Source organism: Tursiops truncatus, chromosome 1 (assembly GCF_011762595.2).
Source record: "Tursiops truncatus isolate mTurTru1 chromosome 1, mTurTru1.mat.Y, whole genome shotgun sequence".
In the NCBI taxonomy this organism is placed as follows: domain Eukaryota; kingdom Metazoa; phylum Chordata; class Mammalia; order Artiodactyla; family Delphinidae; genus Tursiops; species Tursiops truncatus.
In genome coordinates, this window is record NC_047034.1 from 65,783,852 (window position 1) to 65,806,950 (window position 23,099).

Sequence of the window (23,099 nt, forward strand, 5' to 3'; positions counted from 1 at the left end):
GGCCCTCTGCCTCATAACAAAGCCCACATCTTTGCTGTGGTTGGTTCAAAATTATGAGCTAAAACGTGAATGATTTGTGCACAGTTTAGGGACTCTCCTTGCCCTGGCAGAGTAAGTGTTCTGATAAGAGCAGTTGGAAGCCTAATGCAGCAGCGCCTGCAGCAGAGAAAAGATTCCAGCCTCCAACTCCCACACAATTGCTGCTGTTCTCCAGCCTGCAATTTCCTCTTAGGCTCTGGATTGGTCCACAGAGTGACAGAGGGCTGGGAAAGAGCCTCTATATATTCCTCAGAGAAAAAGGCAGTCCCAGACGGATTTAAAGTTTTCAAAGACTTACTCTGCTGATAAGGACTTGTGCTCAAAGCTGAGGACCTAAGCCATTTGCCAAAATGTGTAAAGGACTTGCAGCCTTGCCCCACTCATGCCTGGAAAGGTGAGTTATTTTGACTTAAGAGGTGGAGATAAGGAGAATCTTCTCTCAGGGGAGGATACTCAGAGGCAATAGAGGGCCACTGTAGTTTGTGGCAAAACAGGTGGTTGATTATAGACTGGGAATTGCCTCCTCTCTGTTAATGGCAAGGTTTTGAAAGATCTGAGCTAGCAGACTGATGTAATATGAGATATATCATACACCATTTATATCCAGAACATCATTTCCTCTGAGGAGATGCCTAGTTTATAAGCACTTGTTCAGACTCAGAAGTGTATGGTTAAGAGCATGGATTCCAACATCAAACTGCCTGGGTTTGAATCCTGGCTACATTACTTACTATTTGTGTGGTGTTGGACATTTTATTTAAACTCTGTATCTCAGTTTCCTTACTGGTAAAAATGGATCTACTAAGTATCTTCCTCACTAGCTGGTTATGAGGATTGAATTACTGTATGTGAAATGCTCAGAACACTGTCTGGCACATATGAGAAATGTGTAAATGTTAACCTTTATTAATGTACATGGAATAAGAAAGGAAGACCGAGATTTGCAATGAGGCAGAGAGGACTTCTCATTGTTCTTTGTATCTGGATACCATCAGATGGAAGGGGCTGGATTGCTGGACGGAAGACAGCCCTTGGGACATAGAGATTATTTATTAGCTATCATTGTTCTTTAGATACAGAGGAGCATCTTTGAGGCTCTGTGGTTGTCTTCAGACTGGACAATGTTCTGGAGGGAATCCTAAGTATCTAGACTAAGTAAACAGGAGGAGAACAAATATCTGACTTGTTAGAAAATGTAACCCAGAAATCCTACCTGATGCAGAGAATTAGGGATATTTCTCCTCTTCTTAGTTCTTAAGAATGAATTTGATTAAATTTTGTTTGATCCTACGTTATTTAAAGGAAATAAAGGTGATCCTCGTACAGCCTAATTTCATCCCTAAAGGCACTGTCAATGTTTGCCTAAGAAGGTTGTGTTGTTCAATGGATCTGTACTTCTGTCTCTTACAAGTTCAGGTTTTCTTTTTGATGACTTCGACCCTAGAAATAATCTCAAAATAATTTTTAAAGAGATAACATCCTAGCAAAGGAATTTGTCTCCAACAATACTGTCTAGTGACCGGAAATAAAGACCTCTCTCACTTTGTGCTGTCAAAAGCACAGATTAAAAAAAAAAAAAAAAAAAGCACAGATTATTTTTGAAAGATGTGTATATTTTTTAAAAAAGTAAAGTAGGACTTAAGTAACTAGACTAGGACTAGATTGTAACTAGGTGGGCAATATTGGCCATTGGACCATCCTCAGGGGGGAAGACAGGTTTCAGTGCCGGGTACTGTTTATCAGCCTATCTTTCCCCCTAGAGAAAGCCTGAGAAACAGGGGGAATACAGGGGTGAAAGGCAATTCCTTGAACATGACGATGCATAATTTTTTCCATTTCCATTTTTACAACTCTGAGAATTGCAGATTTGACTTTTACAACAATTTTAACACATGTCTTTAGCCCACTTATTGTTTGAAATCATGTACTTTCATGTAATGGGTAAATCTTAACCTTGTTAATTAGTGAACTATTGCCTCAGAATGATTGTTAACGTCGGTCTGCCAGTCATTTTGTGATCCTATGACCCACTGCTTGGCATTTAGTGAAAAAGCAATAAATATTTGTTGAAAGTTTGGCATTGTTACTAATATTGCCCGATTTGTTTTTGTAAATATGCATAATGTTTACTGAGGCACATGGAGTGCACATTTCTTTCATTGATTCCTATAACTGTTTCATATCTGATTCACTAATTCACTACCAACATTGCTATTGATTCACTTTACAAATCTTTTAATTCACAGTAAATTCTTCTGCTCCAGGATATAACTAATGTTCACACAGTATATTATAGACTGACCAAGGAGCAAGCTTTTTTGCATAGATTGCCTGAAACTTTTAAGGCATATGGTAGAATCCTGTGATTATTGTGTCCTATTACATTTTTTTTCATGATCTGTTACCATTGCAAATATAGTCATATTTCCAATAACTGTAATGAGTGATTTGGAGAAGTGGAATTGTAGAGCTAGGGAGCTGTTAGCACACTCTCATGGAAAGAACCTAAAACTGTCCACTCTAAGGGAAAAATGATACTTGAATAAATCCTTCCAAACCTGCCTTCCTTGGCTCTATTCATAGTGGAAAGAATACTGGTTACAGAGTAAAGAACAGACTTAGTTTTCTCATTAACTAATTTGTGTCCATGAGCAAGTGATTTCACTGTCCTGGCATTTTATTTTCTTATTTAGTAAATGAATGTTGGATTAGCTGTTCTCTAACATCCTTTCTAATCACAACATAGTTTAAATAAAGTGAAATACACCTGGTTTCAGTGACTAGCGAGAGATGCAAGTAAAGGAAAATTTTTCCTAATTTATTTCTCTCTAAAAGTTTGGGAGCCAATTAATGAAAATCGTCAAGAATTCAACCCTGTGTTGAAATCATGGCTGTGGCAGAAGCAATCTACTCAGTGAGAATCTGACTTCCAAGAAAGCAACATTTACTTCATGTAAGAGGAGCTTTGGAAAATAGTCCTTTCTCAATGTTTACGGAAGCATTAAGCCAGAGTCAACTTTGACGTATTTGTAGAAACTATTGTTTTACTATTTATTTATATTTTTAAGACTATTTCTCATTAAAACTCAAAGTTGACCTCACATTTTTTATATATTTAAAGAGACCAATAATCCAAATATTTGGGCAATAAATGGCCCCCACCCCACAATTTTTACCTTCTAACCTATTGAAACCTGTGCTGTATGGGTGGGAATCTTAGAGTCAATGGAAAAGGAAAGAGTTGAGTCAATTGAAAGTCTTATTTTTACCAGTGATTTTCCGCTATGAATTTTAGGCTTCTTTTAAAAAATTCATTTTATTTTAAGTGTCTTGAATTTCTCTGAACAAGTTTAATTTTTAAAGTAAATATTGCTCTTTGGAAAAAGATGGAAGTCTTCTGAAACAAAGAGTGTTATCATTGTGATTCCCCTAAAGCTGTCACCATTATATAAAGCAACCAGTGTAATTTTTATTGTTTTTGTCCATCGGGGTTGACCACTCCTGATACCAAATTTACAGTCTCTAATAAACTAAAAAAGGGGAGTAAAGGAGTAATGAAGACAGCTACGGACAAAGAATTTTCCCTGGGCTGTTAATAAAGTGTCACAAACTCTTCTATAGATATCTGACCTACATCTGATTTCTGTTTAAGATTATAAAGGCTGATAGTTGTGGAATGCGTTTAATCCATAGTTCACACAGGGGCTTCTGGCCACCTCAAGTGTGTGGCAATGCTGGGAATTTCAGGAGCTACAGAAAGTAAATGGGGAAAGTGATGTTTTGTTTTGTTGTTTATTATCATTTTACTAAACATTCAATTTTTCCCCATCTTCTTCAATTTATGTGGGTCTAAGTATGGATAATTTAGAGTAGAAAAGTACATAATCAACTAATCTTGTAAGGTTGTCAAGCCACACAGAAGCAACAAACAGAGTGGGTCAAGGCTCCTGAGTCCACAGGATTAAGTAAATACAGCTTTTTCCAAAGGCATGAGCACAACCTTGGACCAATTATAGAGAAAAGATAAGCACCTAGTGAATTAAAGACTGTAGCAATGAACGTGAATAAGTGATAAATGAATCAGAACGGACACAGGATCATCAAAGAAGCCTAAAGAGATAGTAGAGTTTGGGATCATGCTTTCTGGGAACAAGTATGAATTTGAAGCTTGCTATTGCTGATAGAGAGTCTTGTGACATAATTGCAAATATTTCAGTGAAACCCTGCAATCTTAAGGAAGTGAATAAACTGTTTAATAAAATAGCAAGGGGATGTTCCTAAGAAAAACTTTGTTTCAATTCTTACTGACGAAACAATTTCTATTGTTCCTCTGGATTGCCTTTCCAACCTCCATACTTGCCTTAAGCATAAGGGTGAAAGAACTCTCAGGGAAATTTCAGTCCACGTAAGGAGATAAATAAGAAGAAAGTAGCCCTCTGTGTTGAGATCCACTGTAGAGGAATAAATGCACCAAGTGCCAAGAAGCACAAAAGTGGGGGGAATGGGTGGGGAGCTCATAGAGCTTTGGGTAGCTATGGAAAACTAAGAAGTCACAGGGGATGATGCCTAAGGTTTATGAACTAAGCCTGAAAGGACTGAGGAGTTGGTCAGGTCCAGAGAGGAAGAGGAAAGAGAAGGAAGTCATCCCAGGCCAAGGGGCACGTCTGCATGTGCAAAGGCTGGGAGGTGAGAGGGGATTGATGTTATGACATCTTTGTGCAGTCTGTATTGTCTCTCTCATGCAAGCAAGGAGGGAACTTTGGATTTCCAGCTACAGTTAACCTCCCATGCACCTCGTCCTGCATACTGTTTCCTTGGAACTTGTCCAGTGCCCATCCACACCAACTGTGAGGATTGAAAAGACCTGTTCATGAAGAAGATTTTCCCCCCTTTTGTCTAAAGACTTCAATTACTAAAAAGACAATCTGTACTTGACACGTAGTAGGCACTCAAATACTTTGTCAAAAGAATGCACAAATATTTATTATAGCAAGTGGAGACAGACCTGCTTCCAGGTTGTCCTGGTGCTTTCTCTGCTTCCAAAGGGATTGAGAAGGACAAGAGCAATGACTTTTTTATGCTACAATAGGATAAAGAGTGTATGTTGTAAAATAAAGAGGGCTTCCTGTTTGCGGGGGGGCAGAGTGGAAGAGACTGGGAGAGGAAGAAAGCTTTTCTATAATTTCATCAGGAAAACCTAGTTAAAGAGGTGAGTCTTTTTTTGCTTCTAATGCAAGATGAACCTCATGACATTATATCACTTTGGCTATTTCTCACGCAGTACTGTCCCAGCTTCTTTAATGAATTACATTCTGTATTCTGTTGCCTCTTCCTATTTTTTCTTTCATCTACTCTGAGCTACGTTGAAACACCAGATATCAATTCAAAACGCTTTTAGATCCCAGAATCTTAAGTTTGGAAAGCTAACCTGAAAGGTTATCTAATTTGTTTCTCCTTCTTTAACAAGGACTACACACTATTATGGGATAGATGCTATCTAGGGAGGGAGTTTATATTTCTGGGGTTGTGTGTTAATGGCTTTTGTCTGTCCTGCTGGCCAGAAAGCAAAGGAACTAAACTTTAATTAGTTCAGTCAGGATCAATCATTAGTAACAGGAACCAGAATATGGCTGGAGGCCAGAAGATAACAGGTTCCTATCTCTTTCTTCCTTTAAAGTTCATTCGAATGGAGTCTCAGATAACATTAAACCTGCCCCCTATTTTAAAGGCTGAGTCACCCAGAGGATAAAGACAGTGAAAGCCTGATTGTTTTTCACTGAGAAAGTAACTCCTAAGGTTACACATTTTAGGGATATTAAAGAAAACCCAGAGTAAGGAAGGATGTAAGTTCACAGTCTATCCCCTACCTTAACATCAGCAATGTGGTGGAGTGAAAAAAACATGGAGGTGGTAACTGCACCTCTATTACTTCCTTAGTTGTATAAACTCCAGAAACTAAACCTCTCTGGCTTTCCTTCCTTATCCATAAATGAGGATATTTATCTTGTTGGGGAGAGATGCTATAAAAAATAAATGAAATAATGTATATAAGGTAACTAGTTTTTAGTAGGCAGACCCTTATAAATACTTAATTTCCTTCCATCCTCCTTTCCATCTTTATAGGTAGTCAGAAAAACAACATTTAAATTTCAGTTATGTGCCACGGCTTTTTTTTTTTCCCAGAGTATCAAATGATTTAATTACAAAACTTAAGCCACTTACTAATTATTCACCTTCTAAAAAACACAAACATGAGAATAAAATAAACACACCCAAGACTCACTAGCCCTTGTAGGATAGGAAGAAGCCTTGGACAGAGAGCCTGCAAATGTTTTTTCCGTACACCTAAGTCTACATTTTCTCATGCATTCTAAGGTCCCATGTTTTGACACCTTATAGGGGAGAGGAAATGGAAGATACGAAGAGTCATGCACAAGAGGGTCACAAAGATCTTAAAGCTATTTGCTGCTAATGACTTGTACAACTCTGAGAAAGAGTATCAAATAAGCATTGTCCAGTGCTTACTCCTGGCGAACCTTTAGTGTCATTCTTTGAAATTGCATCTTTGGGACTGGTTATGTTCCTTGATTATAGCTTTTGCTTATCCCCACGCACAAACCCTAAAATTCACACACAGTTTCTAAGTTCAAGTACAAAGGTTCGTTTCAGGACAACCCCGAGTTGAGGCAGTGTTTCTTAATATATCTGTAGTGTCTACTGGGGGTCATCCCCTTGGACAGGCTGGCCAGATGGGAGCACAATATGAGGGCCCACATGGTCAACTTTCCTACTGGCCCACTTGCTCCCTAATTTATCTGGACACCGCCTCACAGTCAACGTTGCATCTTGAAGTCAGTGATGACCTTGGCCTGTCTTCGTTCTGAAGTTGTACTCTTATGTAACTGAATCCAATTCTTCACCATTAATTCAATGGAGCTTCCAAAATGTGTCAGGTCTATTCTTAGGAAGCATCCTGGGATGGGGCTGGAGGGTCCTGGCTTTCAGGCTCTGCAGGGGGTGCTGGCACAGCTTCTCTTCTCTGGGCTGCCAGGAACTCATGAATTGCTCGTTCTGTCTGTGGCCTGAAGATGTGGTTTCGCTTGGGATCCACCATCTGGTAAATAATTCTGTCCACTCCAGCTTCCAGCATCCCTGACTATACCACACTCTGCCTCAGACCATTTCGCAACTGGTTTTTGTTCATCGTAGGATTCCATTCCTGCTTCTCCAGATGTGTTGACACAAAATTATCCACATTCTGCCTCAGGTTTTGGTAAGCTGGCTTGGTGTCCACGTCGGCCAGGCAGTCCCGGCGAAATCTGTCAATCAGGCCCCGGCTCTTGAGCTGCTCCAGGATGAGCGCTATGAGCTGCGGGTCTCCAGGAGGCAGTGAGGCCGGGTGGGTGGGGCCGCCACCCACCATGCCGGTGCCTCCACCTCCCCCGCTGTCTGTCATGGCTGCGCCCCCGGGCCCGCGAGGGAGACCGAATACGGCTTCCTCTCAAGGACAGAGGGCCTGGGTCCTGTGGAGGTGGCGGAGAGGCCAGAGAAGGAGGCGGCGGCAGCAGCTGCAGCGGCGGCAGGTTCTGAGGCAGCAGAGGTGGTGGGAGAGGCGGTGGAAACCCTGAGCCACGGCTTTTCATAAAGCTTATTTCTTTTCCTCCTTCCTCATCATAGCCTCATTAAAAAAATAATAATGATGATGAGTTTGTATAATAATACAGTATTTTTACGATTTTGCCCATAATTCTTTCAGCAAGTATCCCGTTTAAAAGCTCTTTACAAAACATTAAAAGACATTAAAAACCACGATTATACTGAAAGATTAACAATTCTTTAATATCCTTAAATAGTCAGTAAGCATCCGAATATCCTCAATGACCTTTTTGCAGTTGGATTGTTTGACCCCTCAGGGTCCAAATGAGGGTCACACAGTTTTTTGTTTTTTTTTTTTGGACTACTGTTAAATTTTATTATTAGACTGATAAGAACATAACCAGTCCCAAAGATGCAATTTCTACTTCTTTCTACAATTAATTGGGCTCTAGTTATGGAAAAGCACTTATTGCAAAAGCATTTTAAGGTCCCAGAAAGACTGAGAGACCAGTGCCTTCTATCTGGTGGGGGCACTTTAGCCGTCTTAATTTGGAGCTGCTTGGTAGAGTGCGGTGAGGCATCCACGGTTCATAAACAAGATGACCTGAGGGGTTTGTCTCCAGTGCCCTTTCACCCACCTTTCACATCCCTTAAGTGATTGCAGAACCACCGGCTCCTCCACATCAAATCATGTTTAGTAAGATCCTACTGTGTGCAGCGCACACCATGCCTGGAGCTGGAAGCCGCTGGGGCACAGATCCTTTTTCTGCTTTTTTACTTCACAACAGTGAGGAGACTAAGCCGTCTTCCCTGAGGCACTGTTGAACAGATTCACATGCAACCACCCTACTCTTTTAAAACTGAAAGAGTAGGGCTTCCCTGGTGGCGCAGTGGTTGAGAGTCCGCCTGCCAATGCAGGGGACACGGGTTCGTGCCCTGGTCCGGGAAGATCCCACATGCCGCGGAGCGGCTGGGCCCGTGAGCCATGGCCGCTGAGCCTGCGCGTCCGGAGGCTGTGCTCCGCAACGGAAGAGGCCACAACAGTGAGAGGCCCGCGTATCGCAAAAAAAAAAAAAAACACAAAAAAACTGAAAGAGTAACCCCAACTCACCACCCCAGGCACCAATACCACATAAACCCCAGGGTCACACACTGCAATTGGTCCAGAGCCTCTTATATCTTTCCTAATCAATGGGCTTCCGGTCTTTTATATCTTTTTTCCTTGCAATTTATTTGTAGAACACAGAATTTTTAGATTTAAGTATAAAAGGCTATGTAACATGTGGGTGGGGAATCCAGGGTCCTGAGCTGTAAACTTGGCTTCCACTAAATAGCAGAGGGTGAGTTATGAGTCAGTTCCCTCCCCAGGCCTCATTACTGTATTTGTAAAAGGTGAGAAATCAATTATATGATCCTCTTCACTCCTTTTAGCTCCACTACTTCATTGTTCTCGATTTGGACACCATGTACTCTGAAGAAAGATTGTATTTTTATTTTAATTTTCCAGCTCTTCCCAAGTCCTACAGGAAGGCCCAGAAACTAACTTCTGGATGTAGCTTGTAAGCAGTGATTAAAAGTGTGAAATATTCTTCCAGTCACTTAGGATCTCAATGGACTAAATTCAGTACCCTATATGTCTTAAAAATGCTTGTATGAAATTCAGAATAAACTCCCAGTTTGTGAAAAACATATATTTATAAGTAGTGGAAGGTGACTCTTTTTATTTTGGCAAATTCCATGAAAGGAACAGATGGTTTCAGTTTCTTGTAAAATTCGAGGGTGAATTAGGTTCAAAGATCATGGATTATAACAGTCTATGATTCTTGTGCAATTGACCCTTGAACAACTCGGGGCGTTGGGGGACCAACCCTCCTTGGAATGGAAAATCCACTGGCTCCTTCGTATCCATGGTTCTGCATCTGCTGAATGGTGTAGTACTGTAGTATTTACTATTGAAAAAATCCACATAAAAGTGGACCTGTGCCGGTCAAACCCCTGTTGTTCAAGGGTCACTGTATTTTGTTTACAGTTAATTTAGTTCTCTCTTATCTCAAGAGTATAACTTCCTTGAGGGCAGGGAGGAAAAGTGAAATAAGGACACAGACACGCCTCACCTTGGGTGTGCAGTGCCCACCTTGACTGCTTTCACACTAGGTCCCGTGTTTCTTCAGTCAGTGGAAACTGTGGTCCGCTCATGCCCTTCTGAATGCTGCCCAGAAGGAGACTCATCCATCAACTTAACAGTGAAAGAGTTTCCATCCTTGAGGCTGGAATAAGAAGGGTGAATTGGGGTTTCTAGGCTTTTACATAATTAGCCAATTTTCATCTACCAGTTGAGTAGATACTGGAGTATAGACAATTCTTCAAGTGGCATGAAGACTGCCTCTGACTACATGAATCCATGTCAGACACAAATATGCACAGTGACTGCAATTTCCGACTAGAATGAGGACATATAGCTTGCCTCTAGACCAGGCATTAGAAATTGGGTCTTTCCTAGAAAATCTGTAGATGTGGCCAGCTTAAATCATAGGATAGATGCACCACCAACCCAACTAATGCACACGCGACTTCGAGCTTACTCACCCTGACCATCGTTCTCCTGGAAAGTCCAGGCAAGGTATTTCTTTGCAAAGCATTCTATTCAGTTGCCATGCTGAGATAAAATACCTTGCCCTGACATTTTTTTTCTCCTTCAAAAAGGAAATATTTCAGGGTTGAAAAGATTCAGCTAAGCAGTCTTTGAACACTTTGGACAGTAGGTACTTGATAATCAGCTGGCTTCACAAATAGCAAATAAGGCTAAGACCATTATTCTGTATTCTACATGCTTTCCTTTCTCTTTTCCAACTGCTTCCCCAGACACTTCTCAAGACAATTCCTAACCCATCTGGACAAAATGTCACTCAGATTCCTAAATTTTACATTCTAGAAAGTTGTGGGAACTATCATATTAGAGTCTGAGGAAGATATGAAGTAAAATACCTGAAAAACATGTGAAGTGCTCTTCTGTGTAAGTGCTCATTATTGGTACTGACGTGCATGGAGCTGTTTTTGTCAAGCTACTACTTTTTGATATTTTTTTGTGCAAACCATCTGTTTCTTGATGAGGCACTTGTCTGTGGGGATTCAGGAAGTTTAGAAAGAATCAAGATGTCTCATTAACAAGGTAGTTTGTTGTATTTTGGTAACATTTTAAGTAATAGTTTACAAGAGATACCTGGGTCTACAGGAACATGGGACTGAATGACCTGTGCACTTTAGGATAAGGTCAACAGTGCAGGTCACACTGAAGACTTTCCCAGGAGAGCCCCCTATCTAAGGTCTGGTGCTTTCTGAATAACAAGCCTTCAGAGTATTGGACTTTGTTTCTGAATCCCCCAAGTCTAAAACAGTATGTCACTTGAACACACACACACGCATGCATGTGCACATGTACACACACACACACACCTGACATTTTTTATGACTTGGAAAAAAGATGGACTGTTTGTTGAAATCAGAGATTCACACAGACAGCTTGAAAGTGTCTGAGCTGGCTAGGAGGAAGCAATTTTTTTTCATATAGATGAATGTAGGTCAGTGGGGATTTTTTTCCTCCCTTCACAGGTTGAATTTTACACTTTTCCTTTAGCAGGCAACAGTGAAGAAAATAACTTTCTGTAAGTTGAGATTTTCTCAAAATTGTAATTTGATAGTTCAAAAAGCCTTTAAAAAATTTTTAATTGCCCTCTAACATTTATCTTCCAGATCCTCTAAGAATAACTTAACCTTTGTCTCCCTTCCTGGTTCAGACAGGGCCTTGATGTTTGCAATTATGCGGAAATGTGAGTGCAGATGGCTGGACTGCAGCTGAGGGAAAGGAATATGTAACTCTCATTAGCTACTTATTTTAATATTTTATTAAATGGATACCAGTTTAAGAGCATGAAAAAGACAAGATTAGCAAAGACAATTGACAATTGTGACAGTGTAGAATTGAGTACCTATAGCACAATTCTGATCACACACATACACACGATAAAGGTCTGGTGACTCGAAATCATAGATTCTGCCCCTTGAGATGGGATGTGATTTTTTTTTCCCCTTCTCTAAGGTGACCAGCTTAGAATCACAGAATGAGAACAGGATCAGTGTCACAGACAAATTCCTTCTCTTATAGATGAGAAAATATGTCCAAACTGTTTGGTGACTTGTCCAAGACCACATAGCTGGTTAGAGTTGGAGATAATTCAAGGTCTCTGGATTTCCATATCACCTTCATTTTATTTTATCTGATGAACATTAATTTATGAATTTTGTGTCTTCACTTTTAAGATATTTATTCTTCCATAGACACCATCTTTCAAAAGGTTTTGATTAGGAAACAAACAGTAGTCTTTAAGAAAAAAAATGATTTGGAACAAAATTTCTATTTACCAGATGCCTACAACTGCCAATTACAACATCTGAACACATGAGAGAGGTGTTGCCTAGTAATTAAGAGCTCAGGAGCTGAAGTGAGATTGGGTGTGACTCCTACCACTGTCATTTACTGGATGATTTTTGGGCAAATCACCTAATTTCTCTGTGACTCAGTTTTCCCATCTGCAAGATGGGAATAACATTTATACCTCCCTCAGGGTTGTTATAAACACTAAATAGGGTTATGCATTATATGGGTTGAGTAAACCATTTAGTTAGCTGGGGAACATGTACTTTTTCTAAGTGTGTGATGTTTCTTAGTTATTTTCATGTTGGGATACCCTTGCAGCCACGTCTCAGAATCGGGCCAGAGCAGGGAACTGGAAAGCATCCTAAACTACCTTCATCTCCCTACAGAGCTAAACAGGACATATAGAAGTGGGACTCAAATGGAAGGGCCCATTGCGTGGAACATTAGAAAGCAAATGAGAAAAATAGGTGACAGGAAGCAGGAGAGAAGGGGGATCACAGATAACCCCTCTGAGCCTGGGTGTTGATGGAATAAATGGACTATTGACAGAATTTGGTAGCCTAGAGGGGATATTCTTTTTGGAGTAGGTAATGAGTTTTTCCCTCTGAACTCAGGTCTTCTCCTTTAGGAATTCTTAGATAATGTCAAGTCAGAACACCTTATCCTGACTTTCCTGATAGTTTTATAGTCACTAAATTAATTTGATTTCAAAAAAAAAAACCCAACTGGAACTGCAAAATGCAGGACTCTAGGGAATAACTCCTAGCTAGCTATACCATGAAACCGAAGCCTATAGAATGCTGTGTCTGGTTTGAGCTCCTGGGGCTAGGAGAGAAGGAGAAAGATTAGAAAAGAATAGCTGGTCTAGGGAGGAAATTCAGAAAGCTAAAGCTGAAATATAGACCATTCAGTAAAGGTGAAAAGAATTGAGATTAGCTGTTAACTGAAAATAGAAAAGTAGAATGGGGATGAGAAGACAGTCTGACTGCCTTAAGTCTATTTTCTGTAGTGAATCAAGTCTGAAAAACAGAAGCTAAGAGAGGATATATTTGGTTCCTGTTGCTGCTGTAACAACTGCCAGAAGCTTAATGGCTTAAAACAATGCATATTTATTCTCGTATAGTTCCGGAAAGTAGAAGTCTAAAATGGGTCCTAGGGCTACATTCTTTCTGGTGGGTCTAGGGAAGGAGTCATTTTCTTGCTTGGTCTGACATCTGGAAGACAGCTACATTCCTTGTCTCATGGTTCCATCCTTGACCTTCAAAGCCGGCAGTGTAGCTTCTTCCAATCTCTCTCAGTCTGCTTCCATGGACACATTGCTTTCAGACTCTGACCCTCTTGCCTTCCCCTTACAAGGACCCTTGTGATTACACTGGGCCCACCCAGATAATCCAGAATAATCTCTCTACCTAAAGATCCTTAACTTTATCACATCTGCAACATTCCTTTTGCCACATAAGGCAACATATCCACATGTCCCAGGGATTAGAATGCGGACATCTTGGGGAGTTATTATTTAGCCTACCACCGAGGGAGACATGAGAATGAAACTTCTGTCATGTGACTCGCTCCCCCTCTCCTTCTATGCCTGTTTCTATGCTCTGCAGACCATTCTTCTGTCATCTTAATTGAAAATTTCTCAGGTGCAGGCTACACCTCAAAGGGTTAACTAGATACTTGCCCTATAGAAGCCATTATTCTTTCCTTCTTTTTTCTGTGGGATGTCCCTAGCACACTCTCTGGGCCTGCTTCCCCAAACTCTCAGGTCTTTTTTCTCTTGTTCCATTTTATAGCTGACGGTCTCCTATCAGCTGTGATTTGCATCTGCAATACATAAAGTTACATTTGCATTTGTCTAAGATTGCTATGTGTTCAATCTAGAGGAGAGAGCTCAGTTCAAAGACAGCTGCTTTGCATCTTTCTTGCAGCACAGCAGCTAGGTGACCATCTGCTTGGTTCTTGGACCCTGTCCCACCCAGAACCCAGACTTCTAACTTAGTAACTCCTATCCCAATAAGCACACAATTGGAAGAATCCCTGTTCACCAAGCCTTGATGTGTGAGTGCCACAGGTCAGAATTCATTGCTCATTGGGAGAAACATGAGAGAATGCTATAAGAATGCTGGAGAGAAGTTTCCAGCATTGCATGGAATGCAATGACATATGCATTGACCTGTGACATATGCATGGACCTTGAAAGCATCTTTGGAATTTTTAGAAAACATATTAGGAAGATGGGGACTTCCATATTAAACTTTTGGAAGGATCCCTGGGGAGCTGGGAGAAAGACAGGAAGAGAGCAGCTGCTTTGGGATCCAACCAATACCCTCTCCTCCCTGCGCACACAGGATTCCAACCAAATCATACATCCCCAAATCTCAACCCTTCCGAGAAGCCTTCTCTTTTCTCCTTCATGGAGAAGCTAACAATGCATCCCTTGAACTCTCACAGAATTTTTTCATCGTCCCTGTATTTCTTATCACTTCTTAACCAACTTCCCTCAGATTCAACTTTGGTTAGGTATTTGACATTATCTAATTTAATTCTTAGTCTAACTCTGCAAGGTAGATGTTTTCAACATTACTATTTTACCGATAAAGAAGCACAGATAAGTTAAATATCCAGCCCAAGGTCAGACAATACACTCCACATGCCTGAGTTCTGGGGTGCCAATTTCAAACTTGGGACTCATTCTATCTGTCATAGCCGCATCCAAAGAAAACTATGTATGTAGTTGGCCCGTCATCCCTGGGGGTTCTGCAGATTCAACCAACCAGGGATCAAAGGCATGCGAAAAAAAATCAAGAAAGCTCCAAAATGCAAAACTTGGATCTGCTAAGCGCTGGCAACAATTTTGATAGCATTTACATTGTATTTACAACTATTTACATGGCATGCATATTGTATTAGGTAGTATACGTAATCTAGAGATGATTTAAAGTACATAGGAGGATGTGTGCAGGTTATATGCAAGTACTACACCATTTTATATGAAAATAAAATGTTTGAGCATTTGCAGATTTTTATATCTGTGGGGAGTAGGGGTCCCGGAACCAATCTTCTGAGTATACTGAGTGACAACTGTATATATATCTTCTTTATAAAATGGGAACTACTTGAGGTCTGGAACAATCTCTTATTAATTTTGTAAAGCACGCCCCATACTATCTGGTACAGTGCCTGACAAACAGTGGTTGCACTATTAGAGTCTGATAAGTGAATGGATAAGTGAATTTATGAAGCAATAAACAGATAATTATTGCAAATAGAAATCTTGAGAATAATAAGGTATTGTTACATTATGTTAAGGGAGGGAGAGAAGAAATGGTTTGAAATATTCTGTACTTCAGACAAGTAAAGGTCCTCTTATTCTTCATCGTTATGTCGTTATTTTGCTCAACACATAATAATTTGGCAAAGATAAATGTTGACCAAGTGTTCTGATTATTCAAGGCAACGAACTTGTATCTATTATATAAATTCATTGCCAGCGGACACGTTAAGTTTTGGGAACTGTAGTTTTATTAAGTGATGTAATATATGTTCACGTTGATTAAGGTTTAGGTAAATTTTACTTTACTACTCTTTCTTTCCCTCTTTTCCGATACCCTTTATTACCACCTTTATTTCCTGCTTTTATAAGATATAAAACAACTAGAGTCCATGTACAACTAGAAACTTCATTCTAGAAGGTCCTTCTTTATAATTTAACACAAATGAGATGGAGATGTTCAAAGGCTATGGGTCACACCAGTGTTCAGAGAGGCTCTCATGGGAATGCCTTCTGACCTCTCCACCTTTGGAGCTCAAAATAAACCACAAATTTCTGTCTTCCTCAACTTGAAGACCAGTTTCCCACTGTTCATTATCTGGCTTCCAAACTGAATTACAGAAAGTCCAGAAATCCTGCCAACAATATTTTGAATAAGACACAGAATTTAAGGTCAAAGGGAAAAAAAGACTTCTACCCTGTCTGTCTTGTTCCTCCACTGTCTCTTTCCTTACTCCTAATAACCTACTCTGAGTGATGACTGTGTAAGAGACAGGCCATAAAAGCATGGGAATTATCTCAATTTCCATGGGAATCCTTGAGTAGGGAGTAGCCAGTGCTTGGGAAAAACAATACTTTTTTTTTTTCATTTTAAAATAGCAGCACAAGGCTGGTGATATTATAATGTGACTCTGAGCTGAGCTAGGCAGCAGCAGAGGTCTCCAAATTTGCTTTCTTTGTCTCTCTGTAGGAGTGCTGTCCAGAAATGTATATCCTCTATGCTTTCAGAGTTAGTTGCATTATTTTAAAGTGGAGACTTTCTGAAAGGAGCTTATCTCGCATGTCAGTCAAAAAGATCTTTGTTGAGTTCTATTCTATTCTATTTATTCAATAAACATTACCCAACACCCATATGCAAGATGCTGTGATAGGATAGTAGGACAAATACAGTAGAACAGTAATAATAATAGGTAACTTTTAGGGAATATTTACTGTGTGCTAATTGCTCTTCTAAACACTTTAATGCCTTAACGTATTTAGCTCCATAATATATATGTGAGGTAGGAACTATATTGTCACTATTTTACATAGACAATTGGAAGCTTAGAATTTAAGTAACTTGCCCAAAGTCACTCCACTAGTAAGTAAGAGTTGGAATATAAACGAAAGCAGTATAGAACTGTACTTTTATCCTCTATACCATCCTAGGAGTTAAAGCAACTTTAAAGTTATTTTCTAGATTCTCTGGGAGATCAAAGAAGTAAAATATGGCACCCACCCTCAATGGGCTTGTTATCTCACTGGGAGTACATACACGTGGAACTCTTAGACACGCATTCACGAGAAAGTAGAGTAATTGGGTGAAAATGTGCTGTCCATAACTTCAGCAGAAGGAAAGCATTCTATCCCTTGCTCTGCAACTTACTAGAAATCTAAGAATAACATCGTATGAGATCTTCGAAAAATATTCTAATTTACACAAACCTCAATTTTTCTACTTTTAAAATAAGGGTAGGGCAAATTAAAAGCTCTGTAAGGTCCATTAAATATGATCACAAAACAGAGGATCTTATGTTAGAGGAGAGAGAAAGCACTCTAGGTTTTTGCAGTTACAGAGGTTTCAGGAAAAAAGTGAGATTTTTCTGGTCCTAGAGCATTAGAATAGTTTTAATTGTCATATGGGTGGCAGTCAGGAGGCAGGTTAAGGAGGAAGCCAATGGGACTAGGTATACAAGTAGTTATGGGGAGCCAAGGGAAATAAGCTTAGAAGTGGAGGACTTTGGAAGCAAGAAAGTGATGTTTGAAACTGAATCAGTTGATCAGCAGTTCTCAGAAGTGTGGTCCTGGGACCAGAGATATAAATTCTCCGGTCCCGCTTCTGACCTCTTGAATGAGAAACTCTGGGATGGGGCTGAGAAATCTGTGTTTTAACCAGACCTTCTGGTGATTGGGGTATATATTAAAGTTTGAGAAACTTCATGGTAAATAGAAAGCCATTACAAGCGAGTAGGAAAGTGTTTGTACTCTGGTAGTGAGTTCAGGATGTATTCAAGTAGGAAGAAGGAAATGTAAGGTGGGATGTCCTAGTAACTCAGGCCTGGAGAAAGATGCTAAATTTAGATATGGAGAGGAAAAGGCACATTTAAAAGAATTTTCTAGGAAGAAAGAACAACATTTGTGATAGAGTATCTACAGGGAATGAAGAAGACAAACAGTTTAATGTGAATCAGAGAGTTTATAAATTATGGGAAGGAGAATATTGTAATTACAGATAAACATGGGATGTTGGGAAGGGGGACGGAATAGAAAAGGAATCTGTGGTACTATTTACAAGTCGTTTCACAGCTCAGGTCCTCGCTTTCTCATTTATTTTCTCGAGATATGGACTGTGATGATCTTGAAGTCTTAGTTTATAATAGCTAGAGAAGATATTAGAGCTTTTCTCACTAAAGTTGTTTCCTTCCTTCCTCCCTCCCTTCCTTCCTTCCTTCCTTCCTCTCTCTCTTTTCTTATTTTTCACTGAAGACAAGAGAACTCAAAGAACTTTCTTAAGATCACCAAGCAAATTAGTGACTGAGCTGAAAATAGGGTTTAGTTAAGGGCAATGTTACCATGTTTACTGTTTCTTTCCTAAATTTCCTTCCTACTGTTACATAATATGTTATGGGCTTTTTTGTGTGTAAATGTTCCTTCATTGGCACAGGGTTTTCTGTAAGATCATAATAATTAATAATAATAATAATAGTAAATAATACACCCTGTCATTTATAGAGTGCATTGTCAATGTGCTAGGCATTACTGTAAGTGCTTCACATATAATAACTAATTTCATCATCATAAGAAACTTTTGAGGTAGGTACCATTATCATCTCCAATTTACAGATGAGAAAACTGAGGCTTAGAAATTTGCCAAAAGTCACACATGTAGTAAGATAAATCTGGTTACTTTGACTTCAACATTCATGCCCTTAACCACTGTGCTATACTGTCTATTGCCTTTTAGGAAAAATTGCTTAGTTTTGGCATTAGCTACATTCTCTGGGGAATACCTCAATGTTTCACTTCACGTTCTCTCTGGGAACAGCCTCTTTGACCCGAATCCTACTTGCTTTGCAAACTCTTCCAGTTATATAACCTGAGATGGGAGTTTTGCCACACTTAGGAGTTGGAATTTTCTCTGCCAAGGTCGGGGAGAGATTGAACACAATCCAGCATGCTGCTTGTGACTATAATAATGGACTCAAGATCTGGAAAGTATCTTAGGAAATCATCTGGACAGATCCAGATGTCATATGACTTAGCTGTTATTCAAAACAGCTGGTTTTGTCTTTTCTTGATGAATTTTCTTCAGCAATGGAAAGTTGGCCACATTTAGTTCACTATTTCCATGTTTTTATCACCATACGGTTAGTAAGTTCTCCTGAATCCTCCCGTTTTTTTGTGTGTGTGTGTGAGGGCTTTTTCACTCTTAGAGGTGGCTGGCTTTTGAACAATTTTTAAATGGATATATCATTATTTATATCTTTCTTGTTTGAAGCATCACAGTGCCTTAAAGTCATTCCAGGAACTCTTGCTTGGGTCTGGGTATCAGCTTGGGTGAAGCTGGGAGCTCTGGGGCTAAGGGCAAAGTCTCATTATGGGCAGCATATAACTATCCCCCTCTGTGATCCTCCCACCTCCCTGGAGTCCCACAAAGGTGTGTGTGACAGGGGAGAGTGGGGTGTCAATTAGTTAGAGAACCCTAAACCACAGTCTTCTGACCTTGTCGTAGGGATTCCCTATTTTCCCTCTCTGTTTTTTCTGCCTCTTCCTTTACCACTCACTCATCAAAAGCATTCCTTCTCTTTCGGATGAAGCCAGCATATCTCCCCAGTGAGTTTAGGGTCTTGGAAAACAAAGGCCAGAAATGGGATACCATCTTCCATCAATACCTGCTTTTGGCCTCACAACACAACTCCCTCAGAGGTAAGAAAGCACAAATGCCTAGCTACCTTCTTGAAAGTCAGAAGAAAAACTATAAGTAGAGGAAAACATGAATTAACACCTCAATACCTTAATATTTTATATGTTATTATTATTACTTTTTTTTTTTTTTTTTTGCGGTACGCGGGCCTCTCACCGTTGTGGCTTCTCCCGTTGCGGAGCACAGGCTCCAGACGCGCAGGCTCAGCGGCCATGGCTCACGGGCCCAGCCGCTCCGCATCATGTGGGATCTTCCCGGACCAGGGCACGAACCCGTGTCCCCTGCATTGGCAGGCGGACTCTCAACCACTGCGCCACCAGGGAATCCCTATTATTACTTTTAAGAGTTGCTACAGGCCACCTGTTTTCTGCCTGTGTGCCATGAGGAGTGAACTCTTGCCCACAGCTGGCATGCTTGCACCTAGATTCAGGGATCTTGTGATTAAAATGAAGGTCCAGTGACCTCACATGGTCTTCAACACTTGGAAATATCAGGGATGTGGGGAGACAGAGTGTGTTTCTCCCCCAGGTGATGGAGGAAGAGGATACATCATCAGGTAGGGACAGGCGCTATTAACCTGCCTACATCCAGCCTGCATTTGACTGACAGGGAGCAAATAAAGATGCTGCGAAGATAGAATTTTCCCCACTGCTTCTAAGTGAGTCAGGGCCTCGTTTTCTTTTTTCGTCATTGCTTTGCAGCCCAGTACCTTCCTGGCTTTTAACATGTAGTTTTCCTCCTATCTTCCCCCGTACAGAGTCACCAGAAATTGCTTCTGGCTTTTCGCCAGGCAAGTACTGTTTAAGGCATATAATTCACTCAACCAAGTGAGAGAAAATGAGCATAATACAATCAAATATTAATACACCAGATGTTAAGGGAAACTGCTACAAACTGTAACACCAAGTGGTATAAGATAGTATTAAATAAGTAAATATGATGATGATGGTGACCATGTATGACATGCTATTTACGTGCCAGACACTGGGCTAACTTTTACATGCATCATCTCATGCACTTCACCCAGAAACTTTTTACAGCAGGAACTAATTGTATCTTCATTTTACAAATGACAGAACTGAGACCAAGAGACGTTATATAGCTTGCATAAGGTCCCATAGATTGTAAGTGGCTATTGAAAACTAGCCTAAACCAATTTATTCATATCCAACTCTTAGGTTCTTTTTGGTAGATAACTGTAGTTATTAATGGTTAGTGGTGGGTGATGGTTAGTTATTTCTCCACAACTTCACTACCAGCTAGTGAAAGCAAGACCACCATATATATAATGAAACCCAATTGTTCCGTACTTACTTAGGCAGATAGTTACTAACAAGTTGGCGCAAAATATTTATACAACTGGCTCTGTAATCTCAATAAAGGCACAATTCTTTGTGCTCCGACTATAACGTGTAGGAAAATTTTACTCTGACGATAATATTCTGAGGTTGGATTCTAATACCTTTGTAGCTGGTATCAGGCTAAAAGAAATCTCTGTATCAAGGCCTAGATATAGGACTACTTAGGGATCGAGCCACAGGTGCCATCTCTGAGAGTAAAGAACTATTTACATTCTTACAACCTTTCTATGGAGTGGGTGTGAGTTTGCACAATAGTGTCTCTAGCACAAATGACTTGAATATCATTATTATGACTGGAGAGAGCCCATTCCCTATTGAACAAACCTACATGTAAAAACTCACTTCTAACGTGCTCTGCTAATTGACAAAGCAACTGGTATTGCTCTCTATAAAGACAGCTGAGGCACTTAACAGCAGCCACCTCTGGAGTGGGGCCTTTTTCACAAGCCTGCTGACTGCCACTGTGATTAGAGCAAGTAGCAGAAGCTAACGCTTACCCAGTGTCACACTGTAGCAATTACAAGCAGCTGAAATTTTTCATTTCATTGTTTGGATTCCTTATTTTGTGTTTGTCTTGCCCAACTGAAATATAAACTCCATGAGAGGATCTTGTCTTTTTGTTTCACTGGGGATTTCAAAACCTGTAATAGTCTACGGCACATGGCAAGCATTTAATAAACATACTTTTAATTTGTTGAAAAAATAAGTGAGCAAGAGGAGAAGCTATTGAGGCCAGTCTTTTCTATCTCAACTGTGATCCTATGAAACCAAGTCAGTAAACTTGTAGACGGAATCCTTAGTCTTACAGCAGGTTGCCTGTGAGGGGCCCTGGTGATGAATCAACCTGGGGTAGTTGATGTAAGAGCTTGAACATAATGAAAATAGCTATCATTAAGAGAACTTACTGAAAGAAGAGGTTAGAAAATACTGTGTTGGAAGGTTATAATAGACAAAAGTGACTTCTATGCACACATTTGACACAACTGACATTGTCAATTCCATTTTTTTAAAATGAATTTATTTTTATTTTTGGCTGCATTGGATCTTCATTGCTGTATGCAGTTTTCTCTAGTTGCAGCGAGTGGGGGCTACTCTTCGTTGCGGTATGCGGGCTTCTCATTGCGGTGGCTTCTCTTGTTGTGGAGCATGGGCTCTAGGCACGCGGGCTTCAGTAGTTGTGGCACGTGGGCTCAGTAGTTGTGGCTCACGGGCTCTAGAGCGCAGGCTCAGTAGTTGTGGCGCACGGGCTTAGTCACTCCGTGACATGTGCTATCTTCCTGGCCCGGGGATCGAACCTGTGTCCCCTGCACTGGCAGGTGGATTCTTAACCACTGCACCACCAGGGAAGTCCTCATCAATTCCATTTTTTTCAGCCATCTTACAGTTTGACATGGCTTGTTATTTAATTAATGATTAATATAAGTGAAAACCTAAAGCTCTACCAGGGAATGATTCAATTGTGTTTGGAAACAGAGCTGTCATTTCTGGCGTTATATCCTAATGCATGAATAATAATAATACCGTATATTCTTTAGCATTTTCTTCATCTTTCTATCATTTGGACCACTGAGGAGTATTTCATATTAACTAACCTAGAGTCATTTTCCATAATGTATCATATATTAATATGTGTCAGATAAAAAATACAGACTTTAACATGGTATCACATTGCATTAGTAAACTACTTTTTCATTTTCTGCTAAAACATAAGCAATGGGTGGACTTTCTTTAGTTCAAGTAGAAGAAGGTTAATTCAGGAAAATGGTAGATGCCAAACTCATACATTCTTTCTCCACCAAAATGACCCTGGAGGGGCTTCCCCCTGCACTTGAGAGTCAATCTTGATTTTAAGGGGCCATGCATGGAGGATCCTGGGGAGTTGAGAATTTCAGTTCTAGAATTGACCTGATTTTCCACAGATGTTTCCTTATACTCTACTAAGGGTTTTCAAGATCACCCCTGTGTCTCATGAGCCATCTATCAGTAACAAACTCCATTGATCTCAAGTTTTCAATGAGCAGTCAACAAGAAGGTTTTCCACTCTTGAACCAAATGAATCTCTCTAGATGGGTCCAGCACAGTGGACATAAGTCCTCTGGGCTCCCTTCTCTCCATGAGCATATGCTGGGGTTCTGTCTACGTGACTCAGATCTTGGCTGAAAGAACTTAGAAAGGTCATTTCTTCCTCTGCTTTTCAGATCCGGCTGTAGTACT

At 40.2% G+C, this 23,099-nt stretch overlaps 1 protein-coding gene across 1 annotated transcript in view; it reads left to right on the forward strand.

Moving 5' to 3' along the window:
• The first annotated feature begins 276 nt into the window (after positions 1-276).
• The window catches only part of RGS5 (regulator of G protein signaling 5), a 52,986-nt gene continuing 30,163 nt past the window's right edge, over positions 277-23,099 (forward strand). The window contains exon 1 of the mRNA XM_004327494.4: positions 277-433. Coding sequence (XP_004327542.1) covers positions 390-433 — 44 coding nt within the window. The 5' untranslated portion in view covers positions 277-389. The remainder of the gene's footprint in view (positions 434-23,099) is intronic.